Source organism: Manihot esculenta, chromosome 5 (assembly GCF_001659605.2).
Source record: "Manihot esculenta cultivar AM560-2 chromosome 5, M.esculenta_v8, whole genome shotgun sequence".
Taxonomy (NCBI): Eukaryota; Viridiplantae; Streptophyta; class Magnoliopsida; order Malpighiales; family Euphorbiaceae; genus Manihot; species Manihot esculenta.
The window spans coordinates 6,984,744-7,002,270 of NC_035165.2; the positions used below are offsets into that span (position 1 = coordinate 6,984,744).

The window sequence follows — 17,527 nt, forward strand, 5'->3', positions numbered from 1 at the left end:
AGTTTTTATTAATTTTAAATTATGGGTCAGAATAGTATGAAAAAATTTTCTCCAATAAGAATTTCACTAATGACATTATTAGCCCCCTTTGGCAGGTGAAAAACGTGGCGCTCGATTCATTATGAGGAAGGTTCTTGTCGTTGTCCCATTTTTACTTTTTTCCCTCTTGTTTGGTTTGATAACCGTGTCTTTTTTTTTTTTGTGTAAACTCTCTGACCTTTTAGTACTTGGTGAGTTTTTACCGTGTAAACAAACAATATGCTTTTTTTTTTTCCTCCTTTCTTGATTACTTTAATAAAGAAAAATAAAAGTATTTATAAAGTTTTTTTTTCTCATCGTTTGAGTGTTAAAAAGTAAAATAAGAGGGAAAAGTAATATTTTTAAATAATAAAATATTTATTTTATTTTTTTATATTTATAATTAAAATAATTAATTGTGAGAATAAAAAGATTGTTACACTTATTTTCTCTTTAAATTGAAGATAAAATAAATGGTAATTTTAAATTTATTATTTTTCACCATTATTTTCTTTCTATATTTTAATTTAATCCAAACAAAATGAGAGTGAACATATTTTCATTTTCTTCCCTCCTTATTTTTATATGATCCAGATATTTAGAGCTTTTTTTATCTAAACATAGTAATTTTAATTTATTATTTACTTCTATAAAAAAACAATTTTTTTATCAAAGGTAATTTTTATTAGAAATAGATCAGTTTTATAACTCGGTAAGCTTTTGTTTCTCTAAGTGAACTGCTGCCTTTCAAAAAAATCATTGTCAAAGTAAATAAACTAAGACTGAAAAACTAATAAGGGAGAAAGCGTTCGTAGAGTCCAGAGACTAAAATAATCTATTGAAGACAAGACTCCGCGTGCACACGAGTTTAGAACTTAGCTAATAGGAAGGAAGCTGGAGACTCAATGGGAGAAGAGGCTGAGCTTGGGCAATCTCAATTTCTTCTAGTCACTATAGGACTGTACGCTATCTAACGGCATCGATGACGTCTCTAGAGATACCTGATCTCGAATAACCCGAAAAGAAGAAGGCTTTCACTAGTTCAAACTTGCCTCCATCATCAAAGCTAATAAACTTGTAAAAAAACTAAAATAAATGCAAATGAGAATACATGCAAATCCAAAAGAAAAAGAAAAGAAAATGAATAGATCTAATATCATAGGCTCTCCCTCTATTAGGCACAAATATCTTTAAACAAAAAAATAAAAAATCTATCTACAACCCTATTAAGTAGAGAGAGAGTTAAACCTAACGAGATAAAGAAAGAACTATAAAAATATATTATTGAGGCAGATTGAAAAGGGAGGGGAAAGAAAGTGGTATACTCATTTTCCTTGTTCAATAAGGGAGAAAATAAGGGGATAAATAAAAATATGCATGATTTTTCTCAAGATATTTTTTCTTCATTTTGAAGATAAATTAAAAATATAAGACAAAAAATATAATAAAATAAAAAATAAAATATTTTCTATCCTTTATCCACTAATATAATAAGGAATGGAAAATAAAATATGAAAAAAAAATTCGTTCTTTCGTTTTCTTTACTTCCTCATAATTTATCAAATTATAGTGTTAATCCTTTTTCTCTTATTTATGATTTAGTTCTTAATTATTGTTGGTCGCTGCGTTTTTTAATACTTATTAAAACATGGCAGCAGGTTATAACCGTTAATAAGCTGCTCCATCCATTTTTTTTAATTATTTTTTTTGCCATTAGATCAATAAAATTATAAGATTTTATTTTTAAAAAATTTATTAGTGGATTTTTATTTTAAAATTATTCAATTAAAATATTAACATATAAATACCTAGATGAAAAATATTGATTAAATTTTTAAATTGGTAGTGTCATATTAAATTTTTTCTTATTTTTTAATAAAAGTTTACCTCATAAAAATAAAAATGTTAATTATTTTATAAAATCAAACTATTTCAGTAATTGTAATAAAAGATCGTTATTCAATTTATTTTAATATTAATAAAAAATTAATAACATAAATATTTAAAATTATAAAAATTAAATATCTATAATTAAAATTATAGAAATTAAATAATATAAATATTTAAAAGGATTGATATTTTTTAATAAAATAATTAAAAATTTAAATTTTTATATATAATATATGAAACAAACTAATGAATATTCTAAAAATTTAGAAACTTACTAAAAAATATATATTTTTTAAAATTTTTATATGGACTTAGTCCACTAGATAAATCAATTTCAAAATATAAATATGTAGATTTTTTTTTTCATGTAGAATCTATTTACTTATATCTTATAATTGATTTAACCTATATATACCGGATCTAAGCAATATATATCCAAAACCTTAGGGCAAAATCCTTACAACTTGATTCCTTCTTTTCAAATTACAAATGCACAGATCAAGAACCAAATTAGAGCATCATCTTTGTCCTAGAAAGATTTATAAATCAAAGCAATAATGTCGAATTGCATTTTCTAGTTGACTGCGGAGGTAGTGTTGGTTGTGGAATGAAAAATAGCATCTACAACTATTTAACTTCAGGTTATTTGCAAATGACGATGGCGATGTTGTTGGGTCTCTGTCTAGTCTTTAGTGTTGAACTCATTTAGGAAACCGTGTATGAACTTGTAAAGTATGGGCCTTTCTCTTCACGTCAAGAGAGTCGCTAGATCTCTATCACCGACTTGGCATGTATCGTGGAAAAAAGAAAGTGATTTGAGAAGGGTTTTTGGGTATTATTTTGAATTCTCCAATCCTGAAGAAGAAAAATTTTACCACTTATTTTGGCATATGTGGTTGGTGGGTATGAAAATTTGAAGTGCGACCTTTTCATTTTGTTTATTGGAGAAAATTGATGGAGTTCCATGCCATCACCTACTCTCTGCTAAATGCCTTTAGCCAACAGCTAATGAACTTGCAATAAGTTTTCTCCTTTGACAAAAAAAATTCTTTCAAAAAATATTAGTTTTGAAAATTATACATATTTATATCAAAGATAATTCTCCAATTATGCTAATCTAGTATTACTAGATCAAAATAGTGAAAATATTTTAATCTCATCTTTTAAAAATCTTCTCAACACATATTCTTTGATGATAGTTAAAAAAAATATCAACACCTAATACTATTAGAACTCTAATAAAATGATTTTTTTTACTATTATAATTCTTCACACAAATAAACATAAACAACAAATATTTGTATATATTATGAAAAAATAACTTTAACTATAAATTTTAATAAAATTTTCTCACTCGAAAAAAAAAATCTTTTAACCACAAATTTTTTTTTAAATATTAATTTAGATAAATAGTGAATTTCACGTGTTAAAATGGAAGGATTTATAAAATTTATATTTTAATAAAATAATACTTTGCAATATATTTTTTTCATATAAAAATTATTTCCGCATAACAAAGGAAACCTCACATGTATTTAATAAAAAAATTAAAAGAAAAAAATAAGAAGAGAAGAAGAAGATATGGAAAACCAGGACAAGATCTCAATAGTTAGCGCTAGCAAAGCTTCAGCAATAATAAGGCATTTCTTAATTGTGCAGTTCCCATTCTTTATTATTCTGGCACATATGAGAAAAAAAAAAAAGAACTCTAAATGTGACAGCTAACTGCAAATCTCTGCATCATGACTTTGCGACTGTTACTGCCAGGTGTATGATTATTCATTTGTTTTTTCTTATTATCTTTATCTAAAAATAAATTAATTTAAAAACAAATAAAAAATCACATAAAATCATAATATATATATAAATTAGGGTGCTTATGCATTCCGTTAACAAAAAATCATTAATATAGATGTATGGAAGAAATTAACTATTTTATATGTACCATGTATAAATTGTAGCATCCAAACAGTTCACGCAAATGTGAAACAGCTTCCCTGATGGCTTTGTGAATCCGCATGAGTCGCATGTTAAAAAGCAAAAGATTTTTATTTGGTTGCTTTAGAAAATGAAGACTTACTGTTTAGCCTTTTTGTTTTAAACATTATATTGAATATAGTAATTTTTTTTTTTTTAAAAAAAAAAAAAGAAGGCACATATGAAGTCGCCTATATAATATAGCCTACATCATATCTGGCGGGGGTGGCCCTGCTCTCACCATCCTCTTCCGGTCTTCATTTCCTTCTCCGTTAAAAAATTTCATTTTCACCACCTTTCAACTGCTTCACCAACCTTTGAATGGCGCTTTCTCCATCCAACACGCTTCTTCCTTTTAGAAAACCTGATATTTTCCGGTCCGACAAGTGCCTCCCTCTGCAACTTAGGCGATCAAACTCTGTAGATTTCGCTGCTAAAATATCTGCCCTGCCTCGAGCCTTGTCCAAAACAGGCCAGTCGTTGTCCTCCATTATTACAGAGCTCGAAATAGAACAAGAGCTCGATGATTACACAACTGGTATCAAACAGCAAGAGAGAAAATTAGCCGATGTGTGGAGAGAAATCCATGGCCAAGATGATTGGGTTGGCTTGCTCGATCCGATGGATCCTTTTCTACGGTCCGAACTAATCCGATACGGCGAGATGGCTCAAGCTTGCTACGACGCTTTTGATTACGACCCATATTCCAAGTACTGTGGTAGCTGTAGATTCATGCGCCGTAAATTTTTCGAGTCTCTAGGAATGATTCACCATGGTTATGAAGTCACTAGATATCTCTACGCCACAACAAATATAAACCTCCCAAATTTCTTCAAGCAATCGCGGTGGCCAAAGGTGTGGAGCAGCAAAGCAAACTGGATCGGATACGTCGCGGTTTCCAATGATGAAACATCAAAGCGTTTAGGCCGCCGTGACATCACTATTGCGTGGAGGGGGACGGTGACGCGGCTGGAGTGGATTGCAGATTTAATGGACTTTCTGAAGCCCATCAACGGAAACAAAATCCCATGCCCAGATCCAACCGTAAAGGTCGAATCCGGGTTCCTCGATCTCTACACGGACAAAGACGAAAACTGCCGGTTCTGCAAGTTCTCAGCTAGAGAACAAATATTGACGGAGGTAAAACGATTAACAGAAATGTACATTAACGAGGAAGTAAGCATCACCATAACCGGACATAGTCTAGGTAGCGCTCTAGCCATATTAAGTGCGTACGATATTGTCGAAACGGGGTTACACGTGATGCAAGATTGTCGAGCACTGCCGGTGAGCGTGTTCTCGTTTTCGGGTCCTCGAGTGGGGAACACGAGATTCAAGGAGCGGATGGAGTCGCTGGGCGCGAAAGTGTTGAGGGTGGTGAATGCGCATGATGTGGTGCCTAAGTCGCCAGGGTTTTTGTTCAATGAACAAGTGCCGTCTGTGTTAATGAAGTTAGCCGGAGGATTGCCTTGGTGTTACTCGCATGTTGGGGTGGAGCTGCTGCTAGATCACAATAATTCTCCCTTCTTGAAAGAAACCGGTGACCCTGTTTGTGCCCATAACTTGGAGGCTATCTTGCATTTGCTTGACGGGTAACTTCTTTTTCCTATATTTTATTTTAAGCACAATGCTTTACACAATGCACAAAATATATATATAATAAATACTATTAGACTTTCAAAAGAAGAAAAAAAATATAATAAATTAGTTACTCTTTATCATGAAATGGTCATAGCAGCCTAGGAGTTCTACTATCAGACAGCCATGAAGCATAGGAGTAAAAGATAAGACTTGGATAGCAACTAGACTGACACAAAGCATGTGATGTCCCCAATAATTATTTATCTATCTGTTGCTTGTTAATTCCCAGATATGAAGTACTAAAATTATCGAAGAGATCTCCACCAAAAAAAAAAAAAAAAAATCAAAGGGATTCGCATCAAATGGTAGTTGGGATCATGTCCACTATTGCATTCAGTAAGATATGAGATAATCAACCAGGCCCATGTAAATCTGGTTTATCTAAATTTTTCCCACAAATAAGTAGATATATAATTCACTGAAAATTGGAATGATTACCGTGAAAAGGAAATTTCACATATTAGAGTCTTCGATTTGGATAGGAAACCAATCAAAATGATGTTAGGTAGTTCATAGCTCCCAGTGATTTATGCATATATTATATTTCTATATTAAATAATTAATTAATCTTATGTAATTATAACTATTAAGTAATTTTTAAGTTTTAATATAATAATTATATCATACGTCTGACTGTATGAAATAATTACTCTCTGGCGTAATGTCTTGAAGCTTGAAGTAGTATATTATTATAGGTTCTTACGTTTACCTTGAATGGTTGTTCACATCTGAGTAGTTCCATCAACTACGCCACCCTTGAGCCAACTTTGCTTTATTTAATATTTATTGTATTATATGTGTTAAAATAGATATTTTATATATAATTGATATTTAATTTAATAATAATTAGTTAAATATTATTTTTAAAAAAATATTATAGTTTCTATGTGGGGCTGTAGTTTCAAAGTCTATATATTTGTGGGGAGTGACAATAATTACTAAATAATTAAAGGTAATTAATGAAAATGAAATGGTGACAGATACCATGGAAAAGGGCATAGATTTGTGCTGGCAAGTGGAAGAGACCCAGCATTGGTGAACAAAGCATCAGACTTCTTGAAAGATCATTACTTGGTGCCGCCATTCTGGAGGCAAGACGAGAACAAAGGCATGATAAGGAATAACGATGGCCGCTGGGTGCAACCTGAACGCCCTAAACTTGATGATCATCCTTCTGACATGCACCACCATCTCCATAAGTTAGGCCTTAACTCTCTCCCTCATAACCCACTTTTGGGCTAATTGTTTTTTGATAGTTGTAGAAAGACGAGTTGTAGATATGAATATGTATGTTGTTTTTGTTTTTTGTGTGTGAAGATGGATCTTTGATACGAAGACGACAAATTCTAGATAGAAAATTTTATTTTTTTCATGTGTATCTCAAGAACCATTGATGCTATTTTTATATTAATTAATTATAGAGAATTACTTTTTTAACTGTGCATATAATTATATTTTATCAAGACTTATTAAATAAATAATTTAATTCGCATAAGCTTATCACTCTGCTAAAACCCAAAAAATATATATGTTAATGACTGAATACGACACTGGAATGCTTATTTATTTTTTTTATTAATTGATAAAATAATTAAGGATTTGTTTAGTTTAATAATTAAATATATTTAATTGAACTAATTTAAAACTCTAATGCCATGACGAATCAAATTTTTATTTTTATTTTTAATTCAATAGGTATTATTATAATTTTCCACAATAAAAATGGCAAAGATCCCCCAATTTATTTTTAAAATACTTTTCACTATTTAATTTTTTTTTAAAAAAAAAACTCAACAAGAAAATAATAAAGCTCAGATTTTTTTTTCTTCAGTATTATAGATATTTACTTATAAAGAGATCCAAATTCATAAACATTTAGCTTTTTAAGAGAGGAATTCGAAAGCTTAATATGTGCCCTTATTCTATAAAAAGGCACATTAAAACTCTATTTCTTGAGTAAAGAGTAAATTTTCATATTTTGAGACTAATTCGATAAAAATACCATAGTATAAAACTTATGATTTTGTATTAAAAAAAAAAAAGAAATAGAGCTTCATAATGGATGTGCAAAAAATTTATACTTAATTAATTTTTTAAAAATTAAAAGAAAAATTCAGACTTAGATTTTCTAAGAAAAATATAATTTAAAAAAAATTCTTTTAATTACAATAATATCCATTATACTAAAAATAAAATTGTCAAAAAATTTGAAAATTTAACTTATCAGGACAATCATTAAAGTTTTAAATTAATTTGCAAAAGGTACAAACGCTTTGAATTTTTTATATCAACAGACTTATTCTAAAAAAATATCATTCTATGTGACATGTAAGTTTCATAATACTCTATAAGTATAGATGCACTTTTTTCAACTTTAATTTTAAATTTAAATAAAATTGCTAAAATATTTGAAAATTTGTTTTACTATGCTAAAAATTAAATATTTAAATTAAATCATAGATAAAAATTTTGAATTTTTTATGTGAATATTCTTATAATTTAAAAAGCTTGATAATTTTTTATTATTCTAAATAAATAAAAATATAATAAAATTAAATTTAATAAATTAGAATTATATTTTTTATTAAATCTAAAAAGTTATAATTGATATAATATAATTATATTGAGTTTAAATTTATTAAATGTATATTTTATTAAGTATAAATACTACACTAATAAATATTTTAACCGTCTAAATACAAATATTGCATTGATTCCCTAAATATAATTATTGCAACTGTAATTGGTCAATGGAGAATGCCTTGAGCTGCATCTCGCGATCTGGGGACTTAATAAGCTTATCTGAGTTTTCAATCTTTCAGTTATGCATCTGTCAAGAAAGTTTTGTTTCCACAGTTGGCGATTACAACTTCTTTACGACTTTCTGAAATTAGTTTTAGCTGCAGAAGGGTTTTCTGCTTTTTTTTTTATTAATGATGTAATTACAGTGTGCGCATCAGGTTTCTGGATAAAGCCAACACATGTCAGAATTTTTAGCCGCTATTTATTTTGAATAAAATAATAAATTAAAGAGAGAATTTTTTTTTTTTTTTTTCAGAAAAAAGTTTATAAGAGTGTCTTCGGAAAGGAATTCCATACATGTGGCATATAGATGCGAGAATATGCTGGTTAAGGCAGCTTTTAACCCTAAAACCCCTTTGATAAATTTTATCCCCAATTCTGAGTTGATTTGCTTTGTGTTTGGAGAGAACAAGGCCTTCTTAACTCAAATTAGAACCATAACAAAAGACAGCCTATAATAATGAATTGAGGGAATCACACAATCCATGTGGCAACATTAATCCCAGCGTGCAATGCAACTGCTACATTTGTTAGCTTTATTTACCCAAAACTAAGAATTAATAGGTAAAAGGGGACTACTTTGGCCTCCCAACTTATAGTTTAGGGATGGATTTGAACCTTTTTTGTTTCCACTAAGGTCTGAGAAGTTATCATGTGCAAAATCTGAAAGTTATCCAGTGATCTGGTGAGGCTGATGTTGAAGATTGAATACAGCGATTAGCAAAAAGTAGACGACTTGCAAGCTTGTTCTTGTGTTACAAAAGGAAAGACAATATCAAAAACTGAATAATTCTCACCATATGGAATTACAAAGCAAAGAAGTAATGTTGAGCAAAAATTATTTCCCAAATGGATCTCTGAGTCTGGATTCACAATTCTTGCTGTTTCTTATGTTCGGAAGCCAAAAATAACAAGAAAGCACCAGTAATATATATGAATATACATACTATCCTTCCAAAAGCACCCTTTCTCTTGTGCTGAAGTAGTCATTTTCACCCCAGTGGTTCCAACTAAACTCTGTTATTCACAATTCCTCAAGAAGTCAACAGTACAATTGTTGTCAGCATCCGAGCAGCGCACTCTCTCAATTGTTTCACGGCAGATTTTTCACCGTCATTTTCTTGGTGTTACCTGCCCAGTTGGTTGAGATTTAGTAAAGCAGAATTCGTGGATTAGAATGAACTAGAGAAAAAAGAAAAGCCCGATGAGTTTCTTCGGCATGTAATGATATTTGAACACATGAACATATTTGCTGATATGTGCACTACTGTTGCCAAATAGTTTTCTTTCTCATATTTTCTTCAGGAAAAAACAGATCATCTAGAAACCATAAATTTTGTACGCAAGTCATAGGTAACTGTTCACACCACAAAGGAGCCGCTGTATGATACAGACAACCCAAACTAAACGCCTGCTGCAGCTTCAACTTCACGATCTGTTGTTCCCTGGAACAAATAAAAGAACCAATGAAGAAGCAACGGATACAGATGTGAAATTCTTAGTTTGGAAGAAAAACTGGTCATCATCAATGCATTAAAATAAATAAAGGACGAACCTAAGCTTGCCAATACATTATGCTAGAGCAATCAACAATTTAACTACAATCTTCATGCCATTTGATATTATTAACACACAAATACATACCCTCCTCTGAGAATATGGAACAGTCTAGTTTTTCAAGGACAACACTTTGCCATCAGAAAAAAATCGACCAATCATTCATAAAGCAGTTTAAAAACCACCAGTTATATATATATATATATATATATATACTTTCCATTTATTAAGTTGAGAAATTTGGTTACAATGATGGAGAACAAATTTCAGCACAATATCAAAGCAACGGTCCAAGATTTTAACAAACCTCAGATGGAGGCGCAGCTCGAATCTTCCGTGTAGGAGTCCTCATTGTGACAAACTCCTCAGCTGCTGTTGGGTGAATACCTACTGTAGCATCAAAGTCCGCCTTTTTCAAGCCAGCTTTGATAGCAACAGCAAATCCCTGCAAATTCAAAGATTAAGAAGCCATAATCAACTCCCAAAATTCAAAAATCCTTAACTGGAAGCATCGATTTTGGTCAATGCACAAACCTGCACAATTTCTGGTGCATCTTCTCCACACATGTGCAACCCCAGAACTGTGTCTGTCTTTGCACAGACTATTAATTTCATGAAAACCCGATCTGGAAGCCCTGAGAGAGTGGCCTTCAACGGCCTGAAATTAGCTGTGAAAATATTGATGTCACCATATTCTTTTATAGCCTGCAATAATCCTCATAAAGTTAAGCACAGGAAGCCAATCTCAGCTGCAAGGAAGAAGGAGAAGGAATCACCTGCTCTTCAGTGAGACCAACTTGTCCAATTGGTGGCTGGGAAAAAACGGCAGATGGAATTGCTCTACTCGAAAGAAAAAGTAGGAAGAAGAATAAGAAGTAAGATGGCTACTAATTATCTCTGTAGATCTTTAGCTATTAGTCATCTCAGTAAACTTAAATATTTTATCCTTGTCAGAACATTTAAGCCAGAAAGGAAGAAAAATTTGAGCAAATTTTCTAGATTCATGGTTTTACTGGTTTCATCATTTCAATGTTACAAGATTTTGAACAGAGTTAATATATCAGTTATCTTTCAGTTTTCACAAATGACTGCTATGTGAAAAAAATTTTTCATTCTGTAACATGCAAGAATCAGTGGCTACACATAAATTCTAGTAAGCACTAATGGCGTTATGTTACCAAGTACTTGAGAGTAGTACGTTAAAAAAAAGATCTTAACACACACAAGCAACCAAAAAAGGAAAAAAAAAATTAAAATGAGAGAGTTGTGGTTAAAAAGAGCAGTAGTTAGTTCGTTGTGTTCCCATTAATAGTTTCTTTTAGGATGAAACTTCCTTTTTTTTTCTTTTTTGAAAAATACATCACTTAGAAATGGAAAAATACATAAACAAATAATCACAGAAATATATATTCCAAGTCAGCAGCCCTCATTTCGTTTTCTGGACATTAAACTTATATGTAGAAGTGATTTTACATGTGATAATATAAACATATTTATGTTATTATTTAGAAGCATTTCTCAAAGTGATTTACGTCAAAGAGGTTTTAACAACCCATTTATTGCAAAATTAGTTGAGTACCTATAATCAGGTTTTGTTGGCTCATTCAGAAACAGAGATTTTGCCAATGCTCCTCCTTCCATCAAAGCAACTGGAGTCAAATTCACCCTATCTGTAACATCTCCAACAGCCCAAATTGAAGGAACTGATGTGCGTGAGTATTCATCAACCTGGACAATGAAGTGATAAACTATTTAAAACACATTTAGAGACAAGGAAGAGGGAAAAACGGAAATCAAGCAAAAGAAAACCCAACCATCTATGATAATACCTCTATTGCTCCATTCTTGTTCATTTTTACCCCCACTGTGTCCAATCCCAAGTTCTGCAATGCAAAACAAGTTACCATTCACTCAGTCCTTCCATGGACCATGTGGCTATAGAGCATGGATTTAAATTGGGGTCGCAGTCGCGAGTAACGGAAACATACCTATAATGGCTATAAAGCAATGGTAATGGCCTATCACTACGCAAATTTTTCAAAAAAAAATGCAAAGTTCATGGAAAGAAGAGATGTTTAATGATATGAATACAACTAAGATATATAACTAAATGATGAACATAAATACATCAAATAAAAGACATTAAATCCATTATTGTTGGATATCATTAGCAATAATCAATTTAAAGCTAAAGTAACAAATAGTAAAGAATAATTCTTCATGCTACAAGTTTAATAAAAAAATTAGGCATCAAATATGATTTTCTTCAACAAACAAGTAAAAGAAGACAAAAAAATAAAGATATTTGTAAGCTATAGATGTGTAGAACTAGAAAGAAATCGATAATCTTAGCTCAAGAGAGAAAAAATGAGAGATTTCTACATAGATAGTTAACTTTTATGAAATATTTAAGAGAGAATAAGAAACAACTTTTTAAAATTCCCCAAACTAGGAAAAAAAATGAGAAAGAGTTGTTGCTTCCGTCTGGTTAATAAAAAAAGAGAGAATTACTATTTAGTCCCTTAGGTTTAGTGAAACTCACTGGTTAGACCATTGATTTTGAAAATTACATTAAAACATCATGGAGATTTCCATTAATTTTAACCATTAAGTACCGAGAAAAGTCTAAAACGAGGGACTAATTAGTTTAATTTTTATAAAAATACAACACCAACTAATGAATTTCATTCATAGTATAAGAACTAAATAGTAGAACACTTAATGTCTAAAGTTAACAAAGACCGATTAGTAGAAATTTTTAATACCTCATGGACGTTTTAACGAGTTTTTTAAACCAATAAACTAACTATCGAGTTTCATTAAACTTGAGGGACTAAAAATTATTTTCCCATAAAAAAAAATGGTGAGATAACAAACTGTTACCGATATTTAATGGGTAAATAACGACCTTCACAAGTAACCGGCATAACAGTCATTACAGGAACAAAATTTCTTTTGCCTTCAAATAATGGGTGTAATGGTAACAGGAAGGCCAAAGACCTATAAATAACAGCCTTTATTTAAAAGGATACTACTGAGTTGCTGAGCCCACAATGGCAACCACTTAATAAGAAAGCAAGAATTTTGATGTAAAAGATGAAAAAAAAAACAGTAATCATTCTATTCAATTTTCAGCATGGACAGGTATGCTGAGACTCATACCAGTGCCTCTATGTCACAATCATTAATCAATAGCCCAATATATCTATGTGTCACCAGAGGGAAGACAAAGATTTTACGAAAAGGTTCAAACCTTCGTGTTAGGCCTACGTCCTGTTGCAAACATGATATGTGAGAAGCCTTCAACTGTTCCTTTGTTGGTCTTTAGAGACAAGGAACCATCTGCTGCTTTAATAATAGCCTGGGGTGGCTCCTCCGTGTGGAACTCAATTCCTCTTAAAGACATTTGTTCTGCAACAAAATCTCTGATCTGCAGGAAATAAATGTGAGGTAAATAAGAGTATGTACCAATTAAGTGACTGTAACTATTCAGAGTTCATCACCTCTTCATCAAAGCCCCTTAACACTTTTTTTTGCCGTATAAATACATGGACATCACTTTTCAAACCATTGAATATACCGGCAAACTCCAACGCAATGTAGCCTCCACCAACTATTGCAATTTTTTCAGGCTTTGAGGGCAAATCAAGAGCTGCATCTGAATCTATTGCATATTCACTTCCAGGAATTTCAGGAATAAAGGGTCGCCCTCCAACTGAAATCAGGATGTGTCTTGCTGAATAGAGTTTTCCATCAACATCAATTGTGTGTGGATCCAAAATCTGCAAATATTCCATTAGCATGGATCATAGAATTATAAAACCATAGAAGTAAGAGCGCAAATTTCAAACAACTTATATGCACGCATAACATAGACTAAGGAACAATCTCACCTTTCCACGCCCCTCAATTAATGTGACATTAGCGTTCTTTAGAATATTCTTGTAGATACCAGTAAGGCGCTGTAACTCGGCATTCTTATTAGCCATCAAAGTGCTCCAATCATGCTTTGGTTCAGTCTCATATTTCCATCCAAAACCATTGCTCTCATCAAATTCATGAGAATATTTTGATGAGTACACAAGCAACTTTTTCGGTACACATCCACGAAGGACACACCTGCATCAAAAACCGGTCAATATTTAAATAAGAGGGGGAAAATGATAAAGTTAGACTTAAGGTTTGTCCTCTGATTTCCAAAAATTTGGATACTGTGTGTTAAAGATAAAAGCACACTCTTTCCTATTCACCTGACCTTTTGCCAGTGGCTCACACTGCCAACTTACAAACGGCATGCTAGATTTGTTTGAACAACCAATCTACAACAAAATATGAACTTCGCTGATAGGTCTAGCTGAATGTAGACCGACTTATTGTCTAAATTCATCGCTGAATACACATTCAACAGTGGAATATTTATCATTTTAATTTCGCCTTTATTTCTGGATTACTTTAAAAATTCAATCGTTCTTAACCACCAGAATATAAATGAACAAAAACTTTTCTACCTAAACACATATTCATCTTAGATCCATAAACAAGTAAGAACACTATTGACAAAGATTTGAAATTTCAAACCAAATGAATATGAAGAAAAATCAGAAAAGCTTCTATCTACAGATTCTTAATCTCCCTCGATTACTTACGTGCCACCGACGCCTCCAGTAGTCTCGGAAGATATAGTGGAGAACGGTAGCTCACATACAGCAACAGAAGCACCAAAATTGGAAGCAAAGCGGGAGGCGCGGACACCTCCGCTGCCAGCGCCGATGGTGAAGAGGTCAAAATCGTAGTGGCGAGCAGGTTCGGCGCCATTATCGGAGTCAGAGCGAACAGAGAAATGGCGGCGATGGAGATGAGAGGGAGAGAGAGAGAGGCGGCGAGGAGGGAGAGAGGATAGGGTTTTGGGGAGAGAGAGAAAGGAGGAATAGAGAGGAATTGCGATGGGGAAGTTCCTGTAGAGAGATTGGAGAGTAGGAGACGTGAGCTTAGGAGCAGTGCCAGTGAGAGAAGTAGCAGCTGCCATTTTTTTGGGCCGGGAAGGTATGCGTAGTTCTTATGTTCGGTCTTCAGCTTCCATAAATATACCTTATGCCCAGCCATTGTGTGTATAAGAAGACTGTTTCGGATTCCAGACCGTTCATCAGGTGGGCCCTCTCGTTAGTCATCCACTCAAATCGTACTTGCCGCATAATTTAAAAAGATAGTTAACATTATTAAATAATAAATTTTATTTGCTTTATTAATTTCAAATTTATTTTTTTTGTGTAATTTCTCAATTAATTTTTTATTTATAGTATTATTCATCCATAGAAAAGTAAAGAGTAGGCGTGTTCGAGTTGTCCTTGGATATTGATAGTGCTTTTTGAGAGGCTGCTGGTCAAGCCCAAGCTTTTAAAGGAGGTTTGTTGCATGATTATCAAGATGAATCGTTGCATAGATCTAAATTCACGACAATATAAGACACTCACCAACTTAGGAAACTGAAAAGGCGAACTCTTACGCACGGTAATAGATTCATGAAATTCATTAATATGCAAATTTTAATCTTAAGAGAAATTACAAAACTAAACGAAACCATAAATAAACAAATTAAAAGAAAGCTAAACCAGCAACAGTGAGGGAGCTCTGGTGGGAAAAGTTTCTCAAAAAAAGCCAAATCTTTCCCCAACCAAAATACGAAACCCGCGAACAAAGGCCTTCCAAAAATCATTCGTAAACACGACGTGGACGTACGAAGCACAAACTCGACATTTAAAACAAATAAACTCACTTTCACTTTATATATTTTCTTAATTTTCCATCATATATTTTTGTAATTAACTTTGTTGGGTGGTGTCAATGAACATATATTCTCTGCTCACTTTCACACTTAAAAAGACTAAAAACTTCTTTCTATTCTCTAAATATTCTTAATAAGTATAGTGATGAAATTGAGAACTAAGCATTTTGTTATTACAAAGATTCAAGTAATACATAAGCTAACAATTTTCATTAAAAAAAAAATCTAAACTTTTTAAATTAATAGTTTAAATTTAGAAACTTGATAAAACATTATTTAAAATATAACTGATATAAAAAAATATACATTTTTAAGTTGAATTAATTATTTGTATAAACAAATTCTAGTGATAATACCTAACATATGAAATTTGAACTTATTATATACTATCAAATGAATTTTAATAAGAATCAATAAAATCAAATAATTACAAATAGCCACACCTATTTCAACTTTTTTTTTCTTCTAACTATTAGTTTTGTTTTAAATAAAAAATTTAACTATATATAATTGTGCAGATTAATTTGATTAACGTTTGAAAGATTTATTACTCGAATTTGATAGGTTATTAAAACAAGGATTATTTTTCATTTACAGTATTGCATGAAGCAACTGCAAGATTAATTATGAGAATAAAGCAAGAGGATTAGAAGAATATTAACGAGGCAGGCACACAAATTGCACAAACGAAAAACGAATTACAAAAGACGGAAAAAAGCCTAACTCTTCTCAGTTTTTACATTCTTTTTAAAATGGGAATTGTGACAAACAGCAGTTAGGAATTGACTTAAGGCTTCAGAGGGACAATCCTGATTCGTCATCCTCATCCAGGGTGGAAGTGTAAACAATGTAGAAACCCCAAATCAGACCGAACACACCCAACAGAATCCAACCAAGAAGATTGTTGCTCAAGCCAAAGGGAAGTCCTGTTCCTTCAGTGCTCATCCTGTCGTCCACAAGAGCTAGGGCTGGGCTTGACATGGTTGCAGCACACACAGCTGCGAAAAGTGATGCACTCATGCCTTTCTTACACCAGTTTTCCTGCACAGATGGCTTTTCCTTCATGGAACATCTCACTTTTCCCTTAAGTGCCATGGCTGGCAAGCCTGGAAGGAGTTTAAACCATGCATATGTAAACTTTTCATCCATAGAGAAGTCACATGCAATATTTCATGAGAAAAACAGAAGATAATCATACCAAGAACAGGTAAGGGTGAAACCCCTGCTGATCTCTTGTGCACAAGAGTTGCACGAGTGGTTAATGAGGCTGGAGTGCTCGCAGATATGGTAGCCATTTTCTTCAATTTGGAAGAAAATGGACTTGAGGAAAAAACCAGAGCAGAACTTGTTACTACTCGAATTTACTGATCAATATTATTGGTGCAAAAGTCTGTCTAACGCAACACTTAAATTGGATAGCTTGACAGCCCCTCATTTGACATCCGATATCCACACAAGTCCAACTACCTTCCACCACGTGTCACATCATCCAACCACTCTATCATTAGCCACTGATCGTTTAGCTAATAATATTGCGGGGATACTCATTCTGGTCATCTGCTAATAGTACGCTTTAATAATACGCATGTACGGGTGTTTGCAGCAGCTTCCAGTCAATTTTCAATACAACCATTTACCACAAGGAATACATTTACATACACGCTGGCTGAACCCCTAATTATACAGTGTGATACGCAGTTAAACTATTGAACTATTTACCAAGGAATATAGTTTCCATCTCTGGTTCATCTCCTTTTTCCTTCAAAAATTGGAAAAATACAATACAGGAGAGTTACTCCGCTGAAACCACAACTAAACTGAATCGGAAGTGGCAAACTAGACAATCAATACAATGTAAAG

At 32.3% G+C, this 17,527-nt stretch overlaps 3 protein-coding genes across 3 annotated transcripts; 1 reads left to right on the top strand and 2 right to left on the bottom strand.

The window, feature by feature from the left end:
- The first annotated feature begins 4,071 nt into the window (after positions 1-4,071).
- LOC110614825 (phospholipase A1-Igamma1, chloroplastic) lies at positions 4,072-6,904 on the top strand. The gene is made up of 2 exons (XM_021756502.2): positions 4,072-5,477; positions 6,507-6,904. The coding sequence occupies exons 1-2, from the start codon at positions 4,207-4,209 to the stop codon at positions 6,766-6,768; spliced, it is 1,533 nt and encodes a 510-aa protein (XP_021612194.1). The 5' UTR covers positions 4,072-4,206; the 3' UTR covers positions 6,769-6,904.
- A 2,199-nt stretch (positions 6,905-9,103) lies between these two features.
- Positions 9,104-14,974, bottom strand: LOC110615642 (glutathione reductase, chloroplastic). Its single transcript, XM_021757632.2, has 11 exons — positions 14,532-14,974; positions 13,779-14,004; positions 13,389-13,667; positions 13,139-13,315; positions 11,715-11,768; positions 11,465-11,613; positions 10,662-10,725; positions 10,420-10,590; positions 10,193-10,330; positions 9,696-9,773; positions 9,104-9,459 (listed from the first exon to the last, which is right to left on the bottom strand). The coding sequence occupies exons 1-10, from the start codon at positions 14,909-14,911 to the stop codon at positions 9,732-9,734; spliced, it is 1,680 nt and encodes a 559-aa protein (XP_021613324.1). The 5' UTR covers positions 14,912-14,974; the 3' UTR covers positions 9,104-9,459; positions 9,696-9,731.
- A 1,339-nt stretch (positions 14,975-16,313) lies between these two features.
- LOC110615468 (photosystem II reaction center W protein, chloroplastic) lies at positions 16,314-17,079 on the bottom strand. Its single transcript, XM_021757314.2, has 2 exons — positions 16,866-17,079; positions 16,314-16,773 (listed from the first exon to the last, which is right to left on the bottom strand). The coding sequence occupies exons 1-2, from the start codon at positions 16,960-16,962 to the stop codon at positions 16,463-16,465; spliced, it is 408 nt and encodes a 135-aa protein (XP_021613006.1). The 5' UTR covers positions 16,963-17,079; the 3' UTR covers positions 16,314-16,462.
- Between the last annotated feature and the right edge of the window lie 448 nt (positions 17,080-17,527).

Bases quoted from the DNA above. Each gene is read 5' to 3' on its own strand.
- LOC110614825 (XM_021756502.2), top strand. From the start codon at position 4,207: ATGGCGCTTTCTCCATCCAACACGCTTCTTCCTTTTAGAAAACCTGAT. The intron at 5,478-6,506 runs GTAACTTCTTTT...AAATGGTGACAG, and splicing joins ATCTTGCATTTGCTTGACGG to ATACCATGGAAAAGGGCATA.
- LOC110615642 (XM_021757632.2), bottom strand. From the start codon at position 14,911: ATGGCAGCTGCTACTTCTCTCACTGGCACTGCTCCTAAGCTCACGTCT. The intron at 13,316-13,388 runs GTGATGAACTCT...TATTTCCTGCAG, and splicing joins TAAGGGGCTTTGATGAAGAG to ATCAGAGATTTTGTTGCAGA. The intron at 11,614-11,714 runs GTATTATCATAG...TTCATTGTCCAG, and splicing joins ACAAGAATGGAGCAATAGAG to GTTGATGAATACTCACGCAC.
- LOC110615468 (XM_021757314.2), bottom strand. From the start codon at position 16,962: ATGGCTACCATATCTGCGAGCACTCCAGCCTCATTAACCACTCGTGCA. The intron at 16,774-16,865 runs GTATGATTATCT...AACTCCTTCCAG, and splicing joins TTCACCCTTACCTGTTCTTG to GCTTGCCAGCCATGGCACTT.